Raw genomic sequence first — 22,262 nt, forward strand, 5'->3', positions numbered from 1 at the left:
TAAGGGTGACACCAAGTCCCAAACTATCTTGCCGCTGCTCCCTATGTAGTCTGGGCAATCGGGGGGCTCCACAGTGCTATCTTTTCCCTCGTAGACACGGAAATTAACTGTATAGCCTGTGGCCCTGTCACAGAGCTTATACAACTTGACCCCGTATCTGGCACGCTTGCTGGGGAGGTACTGTTTGATAGCAAGGCGACCAGTAAACTTAATCAGGGACTCGTCAACGCAGACATTTTGTTGGGGGGTAAACAAGGCTGCGAACCGCTGATTGAAGTGGTCTACGAGGGGCCGAATTTTGTGGAGCCGATCATATTCAGGGTCTCCCCGAGGACGACAGAGTTCATTGTCGTTGAAATGCATGAACCAAAATATTTGTTCGTATGGAGCCCTGGACATAGCAGCAGAGAACACGTACATTTGATGAATTGGGTCAGTGGACCAATATAACCGCAATTCATTCTTTTTTGTAATGCCCGTGTTGAAGGAAAGGAGCAGAAAGGTTTTAAACTCCTGAATCGTAATAGGATTCCAGGCGAATGGTCTGGCAAGGGGTGAATTTGGGTTGGCGGCGATGAATTGTTGAGCGTACAAATTTGATTGGTGCACAATAGATCTGAAAAGATCTTCAGTGAAAAACAGCTCAAAAAAGTTTATGGGATTAAAACCAGCTGTTTCCACTTGGATTCCGGGTTGGGCGGTGAATGGGGGAAGTACTGGCGCTGTGGAATCTGTGGGCTGCCAATTAGGATATGCCAGCGCTTCAGGGAGGACACTATGGGCTCTACGGGCCTGTCTTCGGATACGCGGTAGCTGCGGGCCACTACTCGTGCTAGCCACCGCACCAGCTTCAACTGCACTTAGGTGACTCGCCACGTCACCAGGTGATACTGCAGTGCTGGTTGAAGGTCCAGCGTGTACTAGGCCGCTCGTGCTTGCCAGATCACGAGAAGTGTGAGTGGCACTAGTACTGGCACTCTGCTGCATACGAGAAACCCCCGGTTCTTGCAAGTCAGCAACTCCAGAATGGGGTCGGGTACGCCTGACCCTGGCAGGGACCCCTCTGTCGGAGCTATCTATCAGGGAGCCGCTGCTGTCATCTGGTTCGTATATTGACCCTGATTCTGACAGTGAGGCTTCCCCATCGCTCTCACCTGACATGGTCATTATACTATATATAGCTTCATCACTGTACACACGTTTTGTCATTTTAGTAACTAAATTTACCGGTACAGTAGTGCGACTACTAGGTAATAAAAGCACCTGGTTGTCGAGGACTATTTGGTCGCTACAAAGAAAAACTGCTAGTGCTTACAGAGATCAGGCCTGACTCTGCTAACGCAGCGGTTTTGTGTGATGTGTTTTTTGGAAGTGTCAGTAATCTATTGATTACTACACTTGCCTGGGTAAGGTGGTCTGGGCAAGGGGGCTAAACGCAGGTGCTAGCAGGAATCAGTGCTGATTGTGCAAACACTGCGTTTGGGGAACACTAAATTATGGGGACGCTAGTATAGTTCTGATCAGATCAGATATTGATCTGTTCAAACACTATACTGGTAATGGAGGTGTGTGTGTGTGTATGTGTGTTAGTGTACTTGACTCTAACTGACGCTAAGTAACGATGGTGTAGTGGGACCCTGACGCTAACTAGCTAGCTTAAGTTGTGTCACCCGTGACGCTAATACAGTGATCGGTAATCACTGTATATAGTGAACACTGTGACAGGGCAGTGAAGGGGTTAACTGGGGGAGTTCAAGGGGTTAAACCTTTATAGGGGATAGATGGCGGGTGGCCTAAGCCTGTTTGGGTCTAGCGCAAGCGCAAATTAGGATCACAAGTGACACTAAATACAGTGATCAGTAGTTATCTGATATACTGTATATATTAGTGCACTGTGTGATATGAAGTGAAGGGGTTATCTGCAGGAGATCAAGGGGTTAAACCTTTATAGGGGATAGATGGCCGGTGGCCTAAACCTATTTGGGCTTAGCGCAAATTAGGGTCACAAGTGACACTAAATACAGTGATCAGTAGTTATCTGATATACTGTATATATTAGTGCACTGTGTTATATGGAGTGAAGGGGTTAACTGGGGAAGATCAAGGGGTTAAAAGTTTATTAGGGAATAGGTGGCGGGTGCCCTAACCCTATCTGGGCTTAGCGCAAGCGCAAATTAGGGTCACTAGTGACACTTATACAGTGATCAGTATTTACCTATATTCTGTATTTAGTGCACAGAGTAATAGGTAGTGAAGGGGTTAACTGGGGCTGATCAAGGGGTTAAAACTTTATTAGGGGATAGGTGGCGGGTGCCCTAACCCTATTTGGGCCTAACGCAGGCGCAAACTACGCTCACAAGTGACACTTATACAGTGATCAGTAAAATATCTGTATACCACTGTATATAGTGTTCACTGTGAGGGGTTTGGGGGTTATCAGGGGGTGATCAGAGGTGATCAAGGGGTTAAATGTGCCTATGTGAGGTGTGTCAGTGTGCTGCTTGGTGGAACTCACGTTTTTGATGTCTCTCTATCTTCTCCTGGAACCGAAAGGACTCCAGAAGGGACAGTGACATCACTTCCCCTGCCTGTGTTTACATTACACAGACAGGGGACAGATTGCCATTGGTTGGGACCGATCGCCAGACACTGACCAAAAATCATTGGTCAGTATCTGGTGATTGATCGGTTCCCTACCGAATGCCATTGAAATCGGGACCCACGGCGCGCGGGAGAGCGCTCTGGGAGCCGAGATCGCGCATGACGTAGATCTACGTGACCAGACGGGATCGTGCCACACTGCCGCAGTAATATTACCGCGCGCGGTCGTAAAGTGGTTAATGTATACAGAATTTAGTGTATTAGTATTATTTGATTTAATAAATTTTAGGATAGACTTTATATAAAAAATGTTTAAATTTTGAACCATAATAAAATATAATTTTATATTATTATCTCATTGTAAACAGCATCCCATCATATATATATAATTTTGCATTAGGAATTTGAAGTCTTTTGGCTAAATTTGCAATTTATTGCATACTGCGGTTTTGAACAAGCTGATCGCTTTGCCGGAAGAGCCATAAAGATGTGTGGTTTTATCCACAATTTCTTCCAAAATGTCCCCGGAAGGCATCCTTATTAAGGGAAGAACCTATCAATCTTGATAGAATGGGCGGTTCGTGCCCCAGAGCATCGTGATTGGATGCTGTGGAGCTGTGTAGTTTCCAAATAAAGTAAGGAAATGTACGGTCACATGATCCCCTGATGACGTCAGCGCGGCCTGACGAAACGTGCGTCGGGAGCGTGAGACCGTAGAGTTCCGGTTTGGCAGAACGCAGGCGTGGAGTGGCGTTCCATCCACCAAACCCATCGATTGTTGTTATCTGTATAGAAGGCTCTTTTCAAAGTGTAATGGAGTAAGTGCAATTTTAATATTAAATCTTCTTGAAATTGACATATTACACTATTGGATTCTCCTTTCTATTTTACATTTGGATGTCCCTATTACCGGAGTTTCCTATAGCATCTGGTTATATATTTTCTTGCTGATGAGGAGACAGTGTTAAGGATGGCTTGGAGCTTCCATGGATATCAATGCTGATTATGATCCCCTGTAATTAAGGGGTCATATCCCTCTGGTAAGAAGTACCTAATCCGAGCACTGGGTGAAGGTTTTGAGGTGAAGGCTTTCCATCAATTCCACCAAGTCTATGCTGATTCACATTGTTGAGATATCACTTTGAATTGAGCACCTTAAGGACTTTATTTATTCACAATATTTAAAATATTTAATATTTATGTAAGCTGGTCTTTGCTCTTATCCATTATTGCAGTTGTTGCTATTTATGGTTTTAGCATATAGATCATATATCGGCTTCATATTATGCACATGAGCACTTTCTTGTGAGCTATATTGTTGAGCGCAATATTCACCCATTTTGTTCACATATATCACGTTTTTTTATTGCTGCTCGCAGTGAGGAAGAAATTCCCACAATCACATATTCATTAGTTGTTCATTTATTTTAAGAGATTTTGCACTTTTTAGTGCTATATTGTCAAATATCACCCACTTTGCGCAGTTCATTTTGGTTTTTACACCATTTTTTCCACACTTTTCAAAATAAGGTTTAATTATAAGAAAGGTTAAAATTGGTGCGAATAAAAATATTTACAGAAAAATGGGTTACAAAGAAATAGAGACACAATACAGCAATTTAGAAATATGGAGATAAAGGGTGAAAATACTTGCATGAAAACGGTCCTGGTATTACCTTAGTTTCAGAAGCTGAACATGATCGGTCCTCCAGCGTGGTGTTTTCGCTTTGATGGTAAGATGAGAACTGAGCTCTCGATCAGTTCCTGCACTTTTTCACTGACCCCCCAGGGGGTGTCACCAGAAGTACTTGGCCAATAGGCTCTGAGTCTATAAACTGCTAAGGGACCTCCCGGTTTGACAGATTATTAAAAGCACTCATATCTTGAGTATGTAACGGTTACATGCTTGAAACCGATATTTTATGGTCCGGTTTTGAATATCCTATCTTTAGACACTAAACATGGGTTATCTCGGAATAACCTCTGACCTGTAAGGCATCGGATCACTAGCTTGTCTTTCCTAGGCATGAAGGTGTTCAAGTTTGATCTTAATTCGATCTGTATTTTATCTGGCATTCAAATATATTGTTTCTAGAGACATATCTTGCTTGTGTATAAAGTTAGGAAGTTTTGTAGTTAACTGTGTCATTTTCGAATGACCTAGAAGCCATATGCTGTGTTCAGATTACCAATTAACTCTAAGGACGAGGAGACGGAATGTCTGTGCGGTCAGTCTGCTTGTGTATATTAAAGGTGTGAAAAATGTCAGCTGTGCAGGAACCTGGCATTCAGTGACCCAGGGGGTCATTAACACTGCCAAAAGGCTGGGGGGATAAGGCTGGTACGAATGACCCATTTGGTTTTCAACACTGTCAATTAAGCTCGCAACACAAGATGGATGCTTGCGACAGCGTTTGAACGAAATGGCGACCTGACAAACTAGGGTGCCAACGCACGATAACATTACACAGGGTGCCACCATCGTGCAAATGGACTCCATCCTGAACTTCTGCACCCGCACAAAGCAGTTCAGCACCTTGTGGTCCAGGATTGGATTGCCTTCCTTCCTAGGAATTGGAAACAGGTTTGAGTAAAAACCCTGAAAAACTTCCGAAGTTGGAACTGGGACAATCACTCCTTGAAGCAACAGGTCTTGTACTGCCCCAAACAGACCCTGTAAACGGTCCAAGGACAGGTGCAAGTTGGAAGAAAAGAACCTTGCCGGGGGACAAGAGTGAAACTCGATCTTGTAGCTGGACCAAATTACTTCTTGGACCCACTTGTCTTGTACCAGGGAAGTCCACTGGTACGGAAACCAATGATGACATCCCCCCACCCCGATAAGGGTGAGGGCGCACTTTCATGCTGAAGGAGCCTAGTCCGCGGGTCTGGAAAAGGCCACTTGCCAGACCAGGTTCATTTGGATCCTCCATAGGAGGCTCTGAAAGGCTCAGAGTCCTTGTCAGTCGATCCTGAGGGACGAAAAAATTTCTTATGAGCCGAGGAGGGCCCACGTCTATGAGCAGGTTTCTTGTCCTTAGTAGCTTGAGGAAGAAAAGTACTCTTTCCCCCTGTGAGACCTTTAATGATGTCATCCAAGGTAGCCCCAAACAAGCAGTCCCCTTGAAAGGGGAGATCAGTCAAGGCCTTTTTAGAGGTCTGGTATGCAGACCAGAATTTGAGCCAAAGGACCACTGCCGAAATAGAGAGCCGAGCCACTAGGGGAGCCACATTGAAAGGAGGCATCACAGATAAACTGCAGCACCTGGACCAGCTGGTCTGCCAGCTCAGCAAAGGTAGGGGGAGCTGTTCTCCCTCCAGGTCACGGCGTAAAAGTTTAGCCCACTCGGTCCGAGTTTGTGATACAAGGGCAATGGTAAATAGCGACCTTAGTGCCAAATCAGCCAGTGTGTACATTTTGCTGGCCACAGCCTCCATCTTCCTATCAGCTGGATCCTTAAAGGCCGGGGACTCTTCAACCGGAATCATGGTTGCCTTGGTCTGAAAACTGGAGGGTCCACCAGTAGAACAGTCCACTTCTTAATAAGGGACCCCTCATAGGGGTAACACCTAGTAAATCGCTTAGGGACCCCAAGGGGACACTTTGGTCTTCCCCACTCTTTAGCGACAATTCTGTCAAAATAGGAGGGGGGGGAAGGAAAAAGGACTCTAGGACTGCTGTCGGGCAGCGATGGATGGTAGGGACCCGAAGGGCCCCGCAGTCTCAGAGAGGAGGTCAGGTGGGGAGATGTGCTCCAAAAACTCCATGGGACCCCACAAAAAGTGTAAAGCACTGCAAAGGGACAACCCCCACCGTGCTGGCAGGACCACCCGGTCACCAGGCACAAAGCACCAAATGATACTCAGCAGAGAGGAAGAGAACCCCACCAGACTCACCACCCAGCAGAAACAGGCACCTGCAGCCACTAAGATAATCTGCACTCTACATGCAGCGATCAGAAAACAAGAAAATAAAGATCCAGAAGTCAGTACCAGGGGGTTGAGGTGGGGCTCCCACTGCCAAAATCACAGCCCACAGGGTTCCACTGTCATGGCCGCCGCTATTTTCAATAGCAAACCACCGCAAAATGGCCGCTGGTCTACACAAACATGGCTGTCATGCATAGAAACACACACACCACAGCAAAATGGCGGCACCACGAGGCTGCCAGGGACCTAGGAGGAATCCCTAGCCCTCAAGGACAGACCCAGGCTGGATGGGGGGCCCTGACAGGAGCCCCCACCAGGTACAAACCCCCCACACAGCGGCTTGTCCGGTCGCTGGCAGCGCACCCCCCCAGCCCCCATCGCCAGCATAGCACCCTGCCCCCACCCCAAGAGGTGGACCAGACCACCCACACAGCCCCAGCATAAGTGGAGGGGGCTATGGGGGAAAGATAAAAGGGGGGTGCCTGACGGGAAGGAGTGGGATCTGGGGGTCCGACCGTCCCAATTAAGGGCCCACATCCGCCCCAAAACCCTCCAGGGAGATAGGGGGGGGACAGCTACTCACCATACCAGGAACCAGGCGGGTACCACTCCAGACAAAACCCCTCGCTATCGAAATGGAGGGCTATCGGCCAGGAGAAACGCTGCGACTCATGCCGAGACCCGGTCGTATGCGACCTCGCGAGGCATTTAACTCGCAGGCCAGCCCCCGTACAGTGGGGATATGTCACGGCTAACCTAGCGCGGAGCTGAGGTCTGAGCGCGCTCGATGGCAAGACTGGGGTGACCACTTGATATGTAGTAATGTGAATTTGCATGCATTTTTTCTGCACTGTGTTTTGAATTTTTAGGTGTATCGTATTGCATTTATTTGCGTTGGCATTGATTTTAATGTTTATCAATTGATAAGCATTTTGCAATCTTATGTCCTTTTCGCTCCATTCACATTAGCATATCTCCAAAGTAGGACAGTTTCCAGTGCAAACAATGGGCTCCGACTTGCCATGTCATATTACTGTACATCATTCCCAGTTCCCTAAAAGAGAGGATTGTAGTGTAAAAAAAAAAAAAAAAAACTTAGCTACGTGTGTTGGATAAGAATGCATACATTTTGCCTTTACAAAGGACTGAACTTGTGCGCAATGTTGTGATGTGAACAAGGCACACAGAAAATCATTGTTTTTAAATGTACTACTCCATTTCAGTGCCCTGCATGTATGCAGTGCAGAAAGTAGAAGTCATTGCACATGGTGTGAACAAGCCCTAAATGAATGGATTTAGTAAGCATGCAAGCAAAGGTGAGCACAACCTGTAGCTGGTTGGAAAATCTGAGCACGTACTTACCCTGTGAATATATTTTTTACCCCTGCCCATTCTCTTGCATTCATCTTGAAGATCTTCATCACCGTTACATCCTTCTACAGCATCAGTTTCATCTGAAGTTTTATCACTAGTATGTACAATCACATGCCCGAGACTCTCAGATGATTCACTTTCAACATCGCTAGGATACAAAACAGAGTTCCAGATAATAAACATAGACCAAACTGCAGATAAACTAACATATATTGCAATCTACTACAAGTAAAAAAGTTTTGTTTCAAAAAATTGTGTTAAATTTCTTTAAAAAAATAAATAAAATTGAATTTTTGACTTACCGTAAAATCCATTTCTCTGATGTTCATTGACGGACACAGCTCTTGTCATTCTTGACCATTGGGTTATACCGCCCCCTACAGGAGAAGGATACTTGGCAGAAAAAAAAACTTCTGGCTACACCCATGGGCAGTCCCAGGGGGTATACTCCCTCTCTCTGCTATAGTCACTCAATTTTGTTACAAGCAGTGTCAGGTGAAATATCAATACATGGGAGGAGGTATCCTGTGTCCGTCAATGAACATCAGAGAAATGGATTTTATGGTAAGTCAAAAATCCCATTTTCTCTTTCGTTCATTGACGAACACAGCGCCTGTCATTCTTGACCATTGGGATGTCCCAAAACAGTAGTAAACATGAGGGGTGGGAAACAGTAAAAAATTTCCAAGGCTAAACATTAACCAACCATGCAACAGGGGCTCAACCAAAAAAAGCCCACCTGAAAAATCAATACACCCTCAAAGAGGATCAGGTCCTCTTAAACAGCATTAATCACAAACCAGACGCTCCTGGGGTACCTGTAGGGTGGAGGGATAGAAGTAAGCCTGTGAAACTCCCCAGCGGTTGTTCTGCTGCTAGCCAATGAGCATAGGAAGAGTGCTGATACAGATAAAAGTACATGAGGAAGGCAGCGAATGAACCACACCGGGATGCAATGGATAACGGAGTCAGGTGAACATCCAGTATAGAAAGTCTTAACAGTTTATTGGTATTGATAACCGGGAAAAAAAAGTACATAAAATGCTTACATCCCCTTGGGCTGGAGTGGACAAGGGCACCTGGCAGCAAGCAACACGAGTGCAAGGAGGTCAGTCTCCCAGGATCGCTGAGCAGTCTGTGCATAAAGCCGGAAACCAGCCAGCACGAGGATGAAAGGACTATGCTGTAGTTCAGGAGTGGTGACATCAGCCGGACATGTGCCACTTGTGGGAAAACACCAGAACCAGGGTGGGACACAAGCTATATGGTTGCCATGACTACATGTTTTGAGCCTTGTGCTTTATCAAGTCATGGAAAGGAATGGCAACAGGGAAATTTAAAGATAGGGGAAGGGGCGGGACTGTGATTACAAACCAGGAAAAGGCTTGGTTGCACTTTTAACCTCTCAGTGCCCTTATCTCCCTTCTTGATAACATAAAAGTTTAAAATACGCACAAATTCTCTCAATTAAAAAATATATAACAATATGACAATAATAATAATAACTGGAGGATGCAATGTATACAGTATTGAATACAAATATAAACACACAGTTAAAACATCAAAAATTAAATATCACTATAAATAAAGGTCAGCAATATCACTTGATATTATTGTTAATATTGATAATATTCCCAATTTTCAATCCTGGGAATATTTACGGCAGAGAGGGCTGGAACAAACTGTTCTTCCCATCTTTGAATGCTGGCTACCTTCTTGTGCCCCCTTGGTATTTGACATAAGCTACAACTGTGGCATTGTCCAATTGAATGCGCACTGGGCATTCTTGAAGACGATCCGTCCAATGATCCACACATACAGTCTAATCGCTCGGAGTTCCAGGACACTGAACGGCAGTCTGGACTCTTCCAGAATCCAGATCGCCTGAGCAGAATGCTTGCTGAGGATGCCTCCCGAGCTGGACAGGTTGGCATCCGTGGAGACCACTGTCCAATACAAGGGGGAAAAGGATTTGCCCAGCCAAAGCGCCGGAGAGCGAAGGCACCATATCAGGGACTCCTTTGTTTCCAGACTCAGCCAGCTCTGATTGTCCAGAGACTGCGGATTCTTGTCTCACTTTGTCAGAATCTCCCTTTGCATGGACCTCATATGGAACTGTGAAAACTGAACCGTCTCGAAGGTAGATGTCACCAGGCCCGGCACGTAAATCCGGAGGGATGACCATCTGTTGGACAGCAGGAGATGAATTGTAGCCTGCAATTTATGGAGTTTATCCAGAGGAAAAAGCACTCCGGCTACGGCTGAGTCCAGAGTCAGGCCCAAATAGTCCAACTTTGTGGAGGGAACCAGGGCAGACTTCTGAAAATTCAGAATCCAGCCAAAATTCCCGCAGAGTTTGTATTGTGGTCTCCAGGTTCTCTACCACAGCACAAGGCTAGCACCGAAGCCAACACTTTTGTGAAGACTTGAGGAGCGAGAAGGCGAGACCAAAGGGTAAAGCCACAAACTGATAATGCTCATCTCCCTGAGCAAAGCGGAAAAAATGCTGATGACTGGCACATATTGGAATGTGAAGATAGGCATCCTTGATTTCTATAGAGGCGAGGAAATCCCCCTGATGCAGGGATGCTACCGCCGTTCGAGTGGACTCCATTCTTAACTTCTGTACCCGCACGAAGTAGTTTAGTGCCTTGAGGTCCAGGATCGGATGCACTTTGCCTTCCTTTCTGGGGACTGTGAACACCCTGAAAACTTTCCAAAGTCGGAACCGGGACAATCAGCCCTTGAAGGAACATGTCTTGTACAGCCCCAAAACAGACCCTGTAACCGGTCTGAGGACAGGCACAGTTTGGAAGGAAAAATGCTTGCCGGGACAAAAGTGAAACTATATCTTGTAGCTGGACGGAATGACTTTGTGGACCTACTTGTCTTGCACCAGGGAAGTCCACAAGTTCAGAAACCAGCGAAGACGTCCCCCCACCCCTGATACGGGTGAGGGCGCACCTTCATGCTGCAGAAGCCTTGTCTGCGGGGCAGGAGAAGTCCGCTATCGACTTGCCAGACCAGGGCCATTTGTATCCACCAGAGGAGGTCCTGAAAGGTTTCAAGCCCTTGTCAGTCACCCCTGAGGGACAAAAAAACGTCTTATGAGCCGAGAAGGTAGGTTCACCTCTACGACGAGGTTCTTATGATTAGAAGCCTGCGGAAGAAAGGTACTCTTTCCCCCTGTGAGACCTTTAATGATGTCATCCAGGGTAGCTCCAAACAGGTGATCTCCTTGAAAAGGAAGATCAGTCAAGGCCTTTTTAGAAGTCTGATCCGCATTTAAGCCAAAAGACACACATCGAAGAACCACTGCCAAAACAGAGAGGCAAGCCATCAGAGGAGCTGCATCCAAACAGGCATCACAGATAAACTGCAGCCCTTGGACCAGCTGGCAGACCAAAGGCAGGGGGGAGCTGTTCTGCCTCCAGGTCATGGCTTAGGAGCTTAGCCCACTCAGACAGAGTTTGTGACACCAGGGCGATGGTAAATACCAGCCTCATGGCCAAACCAGCTGGAGTGTACATAATGTGGGCCACAGCCTCCGCCTTCTGGTCAGCTGGGTACTTAAAGGCCCAGGGACTCTTCAACCAGAATCATGGTTGCCTTGTTTAATCTGGAAATCGAAGGGTCCACCACAGGTGGGACAGTCCACTTCTTAAGAAGGGACTCCTTATAGGGGAAATGCCTAGTAAAGCGCTTAGGAACTGCACAGGGAAGCTTTGGTCAGCCTCACTCTTTTGCGATAATTCTGTCAAAATAAGCTCGGAAAGGTAACACCTCTGCCGCTCTGGATGGCTTGTGAGTGCCAAAGGGCACCTGTGTCTTCATCGCAGCTTCAGCTGCGTCCTCCATCTTCAGGGTCTCACACACAGATACAATCAGTGCATCCACCAGCGCCTTTTCATGCGTGGTCACAGACATGGAGGAATCATCCTCACTATCAGAGGATTCCAGACGCATGGTCACAGACCCAACAGGGTGATAGACATCTGTGGCGGTCGAATCACATTCAGGATCTGATAAGACAGATAAGGCAGGGAAAGGCGGGGGGGGGGGAGCGCTTTTTGCTAGCCTGTTGCCCACAAGCCACCTCCACCCGGAACTCAAGGATCGCCACCAGTGCATGGATGGTTGGTTGGCACCCAGAGGGCCCTGCAGCCTCAGAGAGGGGAATCAGGTAAGGAAATGTGCTCCAAAGACTCCCTGAGTCACTAGGGGGACCCCGCAAAAAGTGTATCACACTGCTAAGGGACAACCCCCACCGCACTGGCAGCACCACCCGGTCGCCAAGCACAAGGCACAGAGCAATCCTCAGCAGAGAGGGAGAGGCTCTAACCAGACTCATTAACTGCCGACACAGGCACCTGCAACCACCAGGAGAATCTGCACTACACGTGCAGCAATCAGAAAGCTAAATGATCCACGAGTCAATACCAGGGGATAATGAGGGGCTCCCACCACTGAAATCGCCGCTCACAGGGCTCCGCTGTCATGGCCGTCGCCTTTTGCAATGCAAACCACAAGAAAATGCCCACCGGACTACACAAACATGGCTGCCGTGTATAGGAATACACAGGCTACAACAAAATGGCGGCACCACAAGGTATACAGGGACTCCGAAATGGGAGCTAGGCCTCAAGGACAGATCCAAGCAGGACAGGGGGCCCTAGCAGGAGCCCCCACTAGGTAAACCCCCCCGCACAGTCGATCGCCGGCGGCGCACCCCCCCAGCCCCCATCGCCAGTTAGCGCCCTGCCCCCATCCCAGACCACCCAAACAGCCCCAGTGCATGTGGAGGGGGGGGGCAGCCTGAGGGACTTGGCAAAAACAGGTGAGGGGTGCCTGCAGGAAGGAGGGGAACTCGGGGGTCCGACCGTCCCAAGGAGGGGTCCACATCCACCCCAAAACTCTCCAGGGGCAGAGGGGGGACAGCTGCTCACCATACCAAGAACCAGGTGGGCACTGCTCCAGACAGATCCTCCTCTCCATCAACATGAGTAGCTGGCCAGACTGGGGTGACCACTGGATTTAGATTATCCAGCCCATCGCCCAGTCCGGCAGTTGATTGTAGATCTCATCGGAAAAATCCTGGAGGAAAAAAACATCTAAAACATTTTTGCCATGACCAAAGATCCCAGCAACTAGGTCCTTACTCCTGACTAGGCAAAAAAAGTGACTACAATATACCCCCTGCGACTGCCCATGGGTGTAGACAGAAGTTTTTCTGCCAGTGTCCTACTCCTGCAGGGGGCAGTATAACCCAATGGTCAAGAATGACAGGAGCTGTGTCCGTCAATGAACGAAAGAGAAAAAAATGTTTTGCCTTTAGTTCTACTTTAACTTTTGGATAGAGTAGGTAATGTTATGAGTTTCTTACAAAATGTTACTCTGGTTTTCCCTCCCATTGGTGAAATTTTCAATATTTACTCAAAATCTGACCTAATAGCAGTTGTTAGTGCGATGCACTATTCCAAAATATGACAGATGAGGAGATCAGAGGAAATATCCAAATGGTGTTACCCTATTGAATAACAACTGTGAAATTTAATGTTTCCTCTTGCTCTAAAAATATAGTGTGTTTCTGATTTTATAGCCACTCTTTGGCCATTTACCAACTAAACTGCATAACAGCTCCATTTCATGCCAATACAAAACCCAAGCACTGGTATAACCCGTTTTATTGACAAGCAATACTAGCTAGCAATAAATTATCTGTTTTAGATCTTAGATTTGAGCAGGATTTTGTTTTGATATTGCTAGGATCAGGTAATGTACAGTAGTTGGCAACAACCGTTTGCTTTCCGCATTATTTGTATAACAGATAATGATTAACTTGCTAACCTTCTTTCACACACATATACTGTATATATATCATCAAAACAAGCATAAGGATCATCATAGCAAGTTGCAGCTAGTTTATATTAACTATGTACTTAGTCTCTTCTTTGCTAAACTGCCCTTATTCATCCCTAAATATAATATATATATATATATATAAACTTACATATATATATATATATATATATATATATATATATATATATATATATATATATATATATATATATATATATATGTGTGTGTGTGTGTAAACTAGCAAAGATTAGACTTTAACATAACCAAAAAGAAAAATATTAACTACTTAAAAAGACTACAGCTTTTGAAACAAGAATACGATTTTTTTATACAGCGTTCAATTAAATTTTGTACAATGACTATGCATAAAACATACATGAAATAATTAGTGTGGATGGGTCTTAATTTAAAGGATGTTAAACAGCTTGTAGACATCTGGTAGCAAGCTGAAATGGGTCATTTAAAATTTATCTAACTAAATGAAAGAGGTTGGGGGGGGCGCTTTTCCTCCAGGATCGACATGTCACAAGATAACTAAATGGACTTAGTAGACTTGCCTGGGAATCCTTAGCTGTCAGTGGTGAATATGCAAAGGGCCAGCAAATTAAATCAACCTGCCAAACTGTCAATTTCAAGCCTCATGACTGCATGAAAATAGCATCACTGGAAGAAATCAAGCATTGCCTTCTTTTGGGTTTCCTGGCACCTATTCAACTGCTCGTACAGTTGTGGCTAATTTTGCATGCAAATTTCAGTCAATAAGCTCAGAACAAGACCTCCCAAGATATTTCAAAGGATCTGACAGCTTTTTTTTCCTGAATACCAAATCAACAGTAGTTGAAATTCAATCTCCATTTGCCTGTGCTTTGCATATGCACAATGTCCCCTCCACAGAGCAGACTTAATGAGAGCCGTACCTGTCTTCGCTCACATCCTCCCAGCCGTCTTTGCTGAAGTTCTCAAACACGCCGCTCATAACCTTGATGGATTGATTAAGAAAAGCTTGGTGACGTCTCAGTGAGATCTTCCTGGCTGCATTCTGTTTAACCTTGGCTGCTGCTTCTTTCCTGCGGCCTTGCTTGTTTGATTCTTGTGAGGAAAGTGGGACTGTGGTCTTCTCCAGTGTACATTGCAAGATATGAATTTGTCTCAGCAAGTCACGATTTTCATTCTTCAGTTTGTCACTGTCTGCCACAAGTCTTTTTAGAGAGACAACTTCTCTGTTCAATTCATCCTTCTTCTTCTCTAGGGTCTCTTTGACCTGGTTTACCTCTAAAATTTCCAAATGCATTTTCTGCATTTTTTTCTCCCTTAAATCTGCGTCTTTTTTAAGGAACTTAATGGATGTCTTCAGTGAGGTATTTGCTTTAGTTAAGTCATCTTTAGTTTCCTTTAGTCTTTTTGTGTCCACTTCTAACTCACTCAGCCTCTTTTCCAAATAGCGTATCTAGGACAAATAAGATAAATAACATTTGCAGTTATAATTTGGCTAAAATGGAAGCATTTTCAGAAAACATGTATATATCTATACAGAATACAGTATTTAACCACTTCCTGCCCAGCCAATTGTAAAATGACCCGTGGGCGGAAGCTTTCCAATCCTGGGTAGATGTCATATAATGTCCTTCAGGAGTGCTCCTTGGATCTATCACCCAATGTGTCCGGAAGATCATTTTACCAGGCCAGTCCCAGTACCATGTGATCGCTGTGACCAATCACAGGTCAATAGTACACAATGGCTTTCCTTTTTAGCCATTCATTGTGTACTATTGTAATCTTTGTGATTGGAAACACAGGTACCATGTGATAGCCGTAGCCAATCACAGCTATCACAATAGTACATGAATGGATACCATTCATAAAAATGATTGCTTAGAACAGTGATCAGATCATTGTAAAAAGCAATCATAGTGAAAAAAAAACTGAATTTTTGTAAAATCTTACCGTAAAATTCCTTTCTCTGAGTCCTCCGACAGTCGCCGCCCCTTCATAATCTTCATCAATGGGTAATTGACCTTTGCTCCGTAGGAGTAGCTAGGCAACAAGATTTGTTAATATCAAAGCTTTTAGCATATCAGACCCCTAGGGGGCGGTCCCCTCAGTCAATACCTCCCTGCTTCCAGCATTCTCAACTCAGTTTGGTAGCATAGCAGTAAAGTACATAAACAAACCCCAAAAGAGGGGCGGGGGCGGCGACTGTCGGAGGACTCAGAGAAAGGAATTTTACGGTAAGATTTTACAAAAATTCAGTTTTCTCTTACGTCCTCCGGCAGTCGCCGCCCCTTCATAATCTTCACCAATGGGACGTCCCAGAGCAGTGTAGACATGAAGGGTGGGAAAAAACGCAGCAGCGCATAAAGCAATGCAGTACCCACATCAGAGAAAGGAACCTTACCAAAGTAAGAGAACCAACCTGGCAACAGGAAAACGTGCTCAACAGGAGCAACAACCCAGGAAGAACAAGTAACCCAGGGGTAAAAACACCCCAACAGCCAAGGGCCCAAACAAGGGACCCTAAGGCACTGCCGCACTAAGAACTTTACGGCCAAATGAAGCATCTGCCGATGCCTGAACATCCACTTTGTAAAATTTTGAGAAGGTGTGAAGGCCGCCTTACACACCTGGGCCACAGAAGCCTGATGACGATAGGCCCAAGACATACTCAGAGATCTGGTAGAGTGCGCCTTCACAGGGAAAGGAGGAACCTTCCCCCTCAAAGCATAGGCTTGCACAATTGTCTGTCTGATCCATTTGGCGATGGTAGCAGCCGACGCCGCCATGCCCTTCCGAGGTCCCTCTGGAAGGACGAATAGGGAATCCGACTTGCGAAAGGACTTAGTCGATGACAGGTAAACCCTGATCGCCCGAACAACATCCAAGGCATGCAAAGCCACCTCCTTCGGATGCTTAGGCTTCGCGCAAAGCGAAGGCAAGACAGTGTCCTCATTCAGGTGAAATTCCGAGATCCTCTTCGGAAGAAAGGAAGGGTTAGGTCGCAAGACCACCTTATCCAAGTGAATCACCAAGTAGGGAGAGCTGCAGGACAAAGCCGCCAGCTCTGACACCCTACGAGCCGAAGTTATAGCCACCAAAAAGGCAACCTTTTTGGACAACAGAGACAACGAGATCTCCCTGATCTTTTCAAAAGGAGCATGTTGCAACACGGACAGAACAAGGTTCAAGTCCCATGGAGGCAAAGGCTCCCTCCTAGGAGGGGCCAAGTGTCGCACCCCCTGAACAAAAGTGCAAATCAACGAATTAGACGCCACTGGGCGCTGAAAAAGAACGGCCAGCGCAGAAATCTGACCCTTAATCGTGGCCAGCGCCAAACGCTGGTCCACTCCAGTTTGGAGGAAAGCAAACATCCTCGAGTATGAGCGCGGAGAAAACCCCCTGGACTCACACCAAGCGAAGTACGCTTTCCAAGTACGGTAGTATATCTTACCGGAGGAAGCTTAATCAAAGTAGGGACGACCTCAGGGGAGAGACCCCTATCCCTCAGGACCTGGCTCTCAACAGCCATGCCGTCAAAGCCAGCGACTGTAAAGCAGGATGGAATATCGATCCCTGCGACAGAAGGTCTTCTCGAAGCGGCAGACGCCACGGAGCATCGACTGCCAGATTTACGAGGTCTGCGTACCAAGACCGGCGAGGCCAGTCCGGTGCCACCAGAATCACCGTATGCGGTTCCGAGGTTAACCTGCGAAGGAACCTGGACAACAGTTGAATCGGAGGGAAGGCATACATCAGGCGATACTGATGCCAGGGCGCCACCAACGCGTCCGGGGCGTCCGCCCGCGGATCGCGCATCCTTGCCACGAACCTTTCCACCTTGTTGTTTAGACGAGACGCGAACAGGTCCACATCCGGAAGACCCCACTTCGCGCACAACTTCTGGAAGACATCCGGGTGAAGGGACCACTCTCCCTGGTCCAGGGTCTGGCGACTCAGATAGTCCGCCTGCCAGTTCTCCACCCCCGGAATGTGCACAGCCGTTATCGCTGGGACGTGCATCTCGGCCCACGACAGAATGCCGTTTACTTCCCGAGCCGCACGGGCACTCCTGGTGCCCCCTTGATGGTTGATGTAGGCCACCGCTGTGGCATTGTCTGTCTGAACCCGAACCGGACGGCCTTGAAGCCGTTCCGACCAATGCAGAAGGCAAAGTTTTATTGCTCGCAATTCCAGAATGTTGATCGGAAGGGAGGATTCCTCCTCCGACCAAGTTCCCCGGGCAGACAGAACGACCAGAACACCACCCCAGCCCGACAGGCTGGCATCCGTGGTGATCACCGTCCATGACAAAGGACGAAAGGACTTGCCCCCCGACACCGCCGGGGACTGGAGCCACCACAAAAGACTCCTTCGGGTGTGGCGGCTCAACGAAATCCGCAGATCCAGAGATTGCGGACGCCCGTCCCACTTGGCCAAGATCTCCGCCTGAAGACCCCGCGTGTGAAACTGGGCGAAGGGAATTGCCTCGAAAGCCGAGACCATCAATCCCAGACACCTCATACATGTCCGGAGGGACGAGCACTGAGTGTCCCTGAGGGACCTGACCTCGTCCTGAAGTGTCCGGAGCTTGTCTTCCGGCAGGAAGACCTTCTCTTGAGCAGAGTCCAGGATCATCCTCAGGTAGGGAAGACGAACCGACGGACACAACGTTGATTTTGGAAAATTTATCGTGGTGGACAGGTCGTTCACCTGGCCCTGACTGGTCGCAGACCGAAGCAAGATATCGTCCAGATACCCCAAGACAGAGATGCCCTGGGCTCTCAATAAAGCCAGGACCGGCGCAAGCATCTTGGTGAAAACCCGCGGAGCAGAAGCGAGACCAAAGGGTAACGCCACGAATTGGTAATGATCCTCCGCAATGGTGAATCGAAGGTACCTCTGGTGACCCTCGAAAATGGGGATGTGAAGATACGCATCCTTCAAGTCGATGGAGGCCATGAGTTCCCCCGGAACCAGGGCAGCCACCACCGAGCGCAGGGATTCCATGCGGAACTTGCGAACCCGCACAAAGCGGTTCAGAGCTTTCAAGTCCAGAATCGGACGTACCTTGCCCTCCTTTCTGGGCACAGTGAACAGATTGGAGTAGAACCCCCGAAATCTGTCCCGATGAGGCACTGGAACCACCACTCCCTGGGCCCGCAGGTCCCGCACCGCCAGGTGCAGATCCTGCAAACGCTTCGGTGACAGCTGAAGATTTGAGGGAAAAAATCTGCTCGCCGGCCGAGAGAGAAACTCGATCTTGTATCCAGATCGAACGATTTCCTGAACCCACCTGTCCCGAACGCAGGCCAGCCAGGGATGAAGAAAACCGAGCAAACGTCCCCCCACCCCAGAACCGGGTGAGGGCACCCCTTCAGGCCGAATTGGTATGGGCAGCGGACCCGGACTGGCCGGACTTCTGCTTACCTGCCCACGGCTTCTTCTGGGAGCCTTGGCCCTTGAAGGACTTGCCCTTGTATTGCGACCGAAAGGCACGAAAGGACCCCTGAGAGGGCCTAAACGCGGTATTCTTACCGCGAACAGACTTATTCTTGTGAGTGTGGGGTAAGAGAGTGCTCTTATCCCCGGAAATTCCCTTTATCCGAGTATCCAAAGACTCGCCAAAAAGGCGAGATCCCGCGTAGGGAAGATTAGCTAGAGTCTTGCGAGAGGATTGGTCAACCGACCAACATTTCAGCCATATCAGGCGACGGTTCAACACCGCTACACTGGAGAGGCGTGCAGCCAAAGGGACCAAATCCAAGTCCACATCGCACAAATACATGACACCCTGATGAATTTGATCTACCATAGCCAATGTTGTCGGCGGAGCAAAGTCAGCCCCCAGGGTGCGCCTGAGCACCTGCGTCCAATCCGCAATAGCTTGGGCTGCCATAATGGAAGCAAAAATAGGCTTCAGCATAGAACCAGCAACCGTATAAGCATGACGGGCCAGAGACTCCAATCTCCTGTCCGCAGGGTCCCGGAACACCGGGGTATCCTCAGCAGGAATCGCAGTAGATTTATTCAAACCTGCCACCGCGTGATCCACCTGAGGCGGCACACACCAACGCTCATCAGTGGTGGGTGTAAATGGATAACGCAGCTTGAACTTACTTGGCACAGTAAAGGGCTTCTTTAAATTGCGCCATTGCTCATCAACAGCGCGCTGAAATTCCGCAGGGCAGGGAAAAACTTGCGCTGTTTTGCGCTTCCTTTGTGTTCCATAAGAGGACATCAAAGCAGGAGGACTTGGTTCATCCTGCAGACGCAGCGTTTCCTTGATAGAAGTAATCAACTCATCCATGAGTGCAAGCTCTTCAGGCGAGCCAGGGGGAGAAGTATCAACTGCTTCTACCTCAGCCTCCCCCTCAGACCCCACAAGGTCCAGAGATAAACGAGACCCTGAGAAGGGCACTCCAGCCATAGCAGCCCCATCGCCCTCTGAATCAGAGGAAATAGATAACCTGGGCCGTTTTGCGGATCGATCAGCCATTAGCATCTGCACCTGAGAAGCCAAGTTCGCTACAACAGCAGCCAGATCAGCCCCCTCGGGGGATGCAGCAGCCCCTTGGCCCCCCACCAGGGTGGGAGGAAACTTGCAATCCTGAGAATCCATGCCCCAGTATCAACTGAAATAAAGGACTGCCCCTTTAAGACCGCGGCGAGCGCAGCCCACCGCACACTACTGGATGTACCGACCCCCGCAGGGATAAGGAGCACTGAGCAAGGAAATACAGGATAAGGAAGGTAAAAACCTGGAGAGACCACACAGCTGCTGCCACCGATCGCTGTTCCAGTGAAAAAGGAAGTGATGTAATGACTGACCGCCCTATATAGCCTATGAAGGCTTCACAAACATGGCCGCTCGGCTGAGGGAATTTAGGCAATAAGAAAATGGCGCCGCCATGTGCTTGTATGAGCGATCGCCGCTAAAATGGCGGCGTTTGGCGCCAAAACACCGCGCTGTACCACACAGGGCGGTCACCACAGTTTGCCGAAAAAAATGGCGGGCCGCATCAGCGGTCGCCGCACAGCATGTCTGAGCCCAGTCTGCCCCATACATCTCACACAGCAGAGCGGGAGAGCCCCCCCGCAGCCCACAGAAAGGCAGCTATCACAGGAATCAGACAGGGAGCTCAGCACTTACACAGACATGCGGGTCACACAGTCACAGACTGACACCCAAACAGACAGGTCCCCACATAGAAAAACACTTAGCATTCCGGATGGCGTGGGGAGCCTTCTCTAGCGACCAAACCGCTGTACTGAGGACAGGGAGTGTCGCAGCCAGGACGCAGTGGACTGCGGTGCGAAACCGAAAATGTCGTCCGGTGAGGTAGCCACCTCACAGGCAGCATCCCTGCAGCGAACAGGGATGGGTCGTTCAATATGCCAGGGAAACCTGAGCTGAACGCTCGATGGCAGGCTGGGGAAACCCCTGGCACTCAGCCCTGGGATCCAGGGTGGCCAGTCCGAGACCCAGCTCCGCATGATCATCTTCATCCGAAGAAAACTAAACTAATGCTGAGAAAAAAACAACTAAGTAAAAGAAAGAGAAAAATACTTGAAATAAAATCAAAAAGAGGATAGAAGGATGAGACTGAAAGCCCCAGCACAGGAACAGCCAGCTACTCCTAAGCTAGGCAATTGAAAACTGCTGGAAGCAGGGAGGTATTGACTGAGGGGACCACCCCCTAGGGGTGTGATATGCTAAAAGCTTTGATATTAACAAATCTTGTTGCCTAGCTACTCCTACGGAGAAAAGGTCAATTACCCATTGAAGATTATGAAGGGGCGGCGACTGTCGGAGGACGTAAGAGAAATCCTGATCTCCTCCCCAGAGCAGTACATCTTCACTATAATGACATTGTACTGCTCTGTTCACAGTACTGTATGTAACAATAACATTTAGGGAAACTTGGGATCTAGCCTGCACGAGTGCCCATTGTTCACTAAGATTCTCTAACAAACTTCTGAGGGCTTCACAGAACAGCTGTATTTATGCGGAGTTTAAATTACACACATGTGGACTCTATTTACTAATTAGGTGACTTCTGAAGGCTATTGGTGCCACTTGATTTTAGTTAGGGTGTTCAGAGTAAAAGGTGCTGAATACAAATGTACACCACGCTTTTCAGATATTTGTAAAAAAAATTTGAAAACCATTTATCATTTTCCTTCCACTTCACAATTATGTGCCACTTTGTGTTGGTCTATCACATAAAATCCATTCACGTTTTTGGTTGTAACATGACAAAATGTGGAAAATTTCAAGGAGTATGAATACTTTTTCAAGGCACTGTATCTGTAGTGTTAATTGTCTATCTCTAAAGCTCCAAGTGTGGTTTCTCTCTGGTGCTTCTTTTCTCTGTTATCGGCATTAGTCACTTTTGATAAGATTTCTCAACATATGAGATAAAATTTGTGTTGGGGGAGGGAGCTCAGCACACAGCATGTCTATTCAGAACACAGTTCTGCTGTGTAGATGGGGGTGTGAC

General features: G+C 47.7%; 1 protein-coding gene across 1 annotated transcript in view; it reads right to left on the bottom strand.

Annotated features, from left to right (window-relative positions):
• CNTLN (centlein) overlaps positions 1-22,262 on the bottom strand; it is a 712,784-nt gene that overhangs the window by 182,079 nt on the left and 508,443 nt on the right. The window contains exons 16-17 of the mRNA XM_082272784.1: positions 14,685-15,214; positions 7,894-8,053 (exon numbers count right to left, since the gene is read on the bottom strand). Of these exons, the coding sequence (XP_082128910.1) occupies positions 7,894-8,053; positions 14,685-15,214 (690 nt within the window). The remainder of the gene's footprint in view (positions 1-7,893; positions 8,054-14,684; positions 15,215-22,262) is intronic.

Source organism: Pelophylax lessonae, assembly GCF_965119305.1.
Source record: "Pelophylax lessonae genome assembly, chromosome: 1".
Classification (NCBI taxonomy): Eukaryota; Metazoa; Chordata; class Amphibia; order Anura; family Ranidae; genus Pelophylax; species Pelophylax lessonae.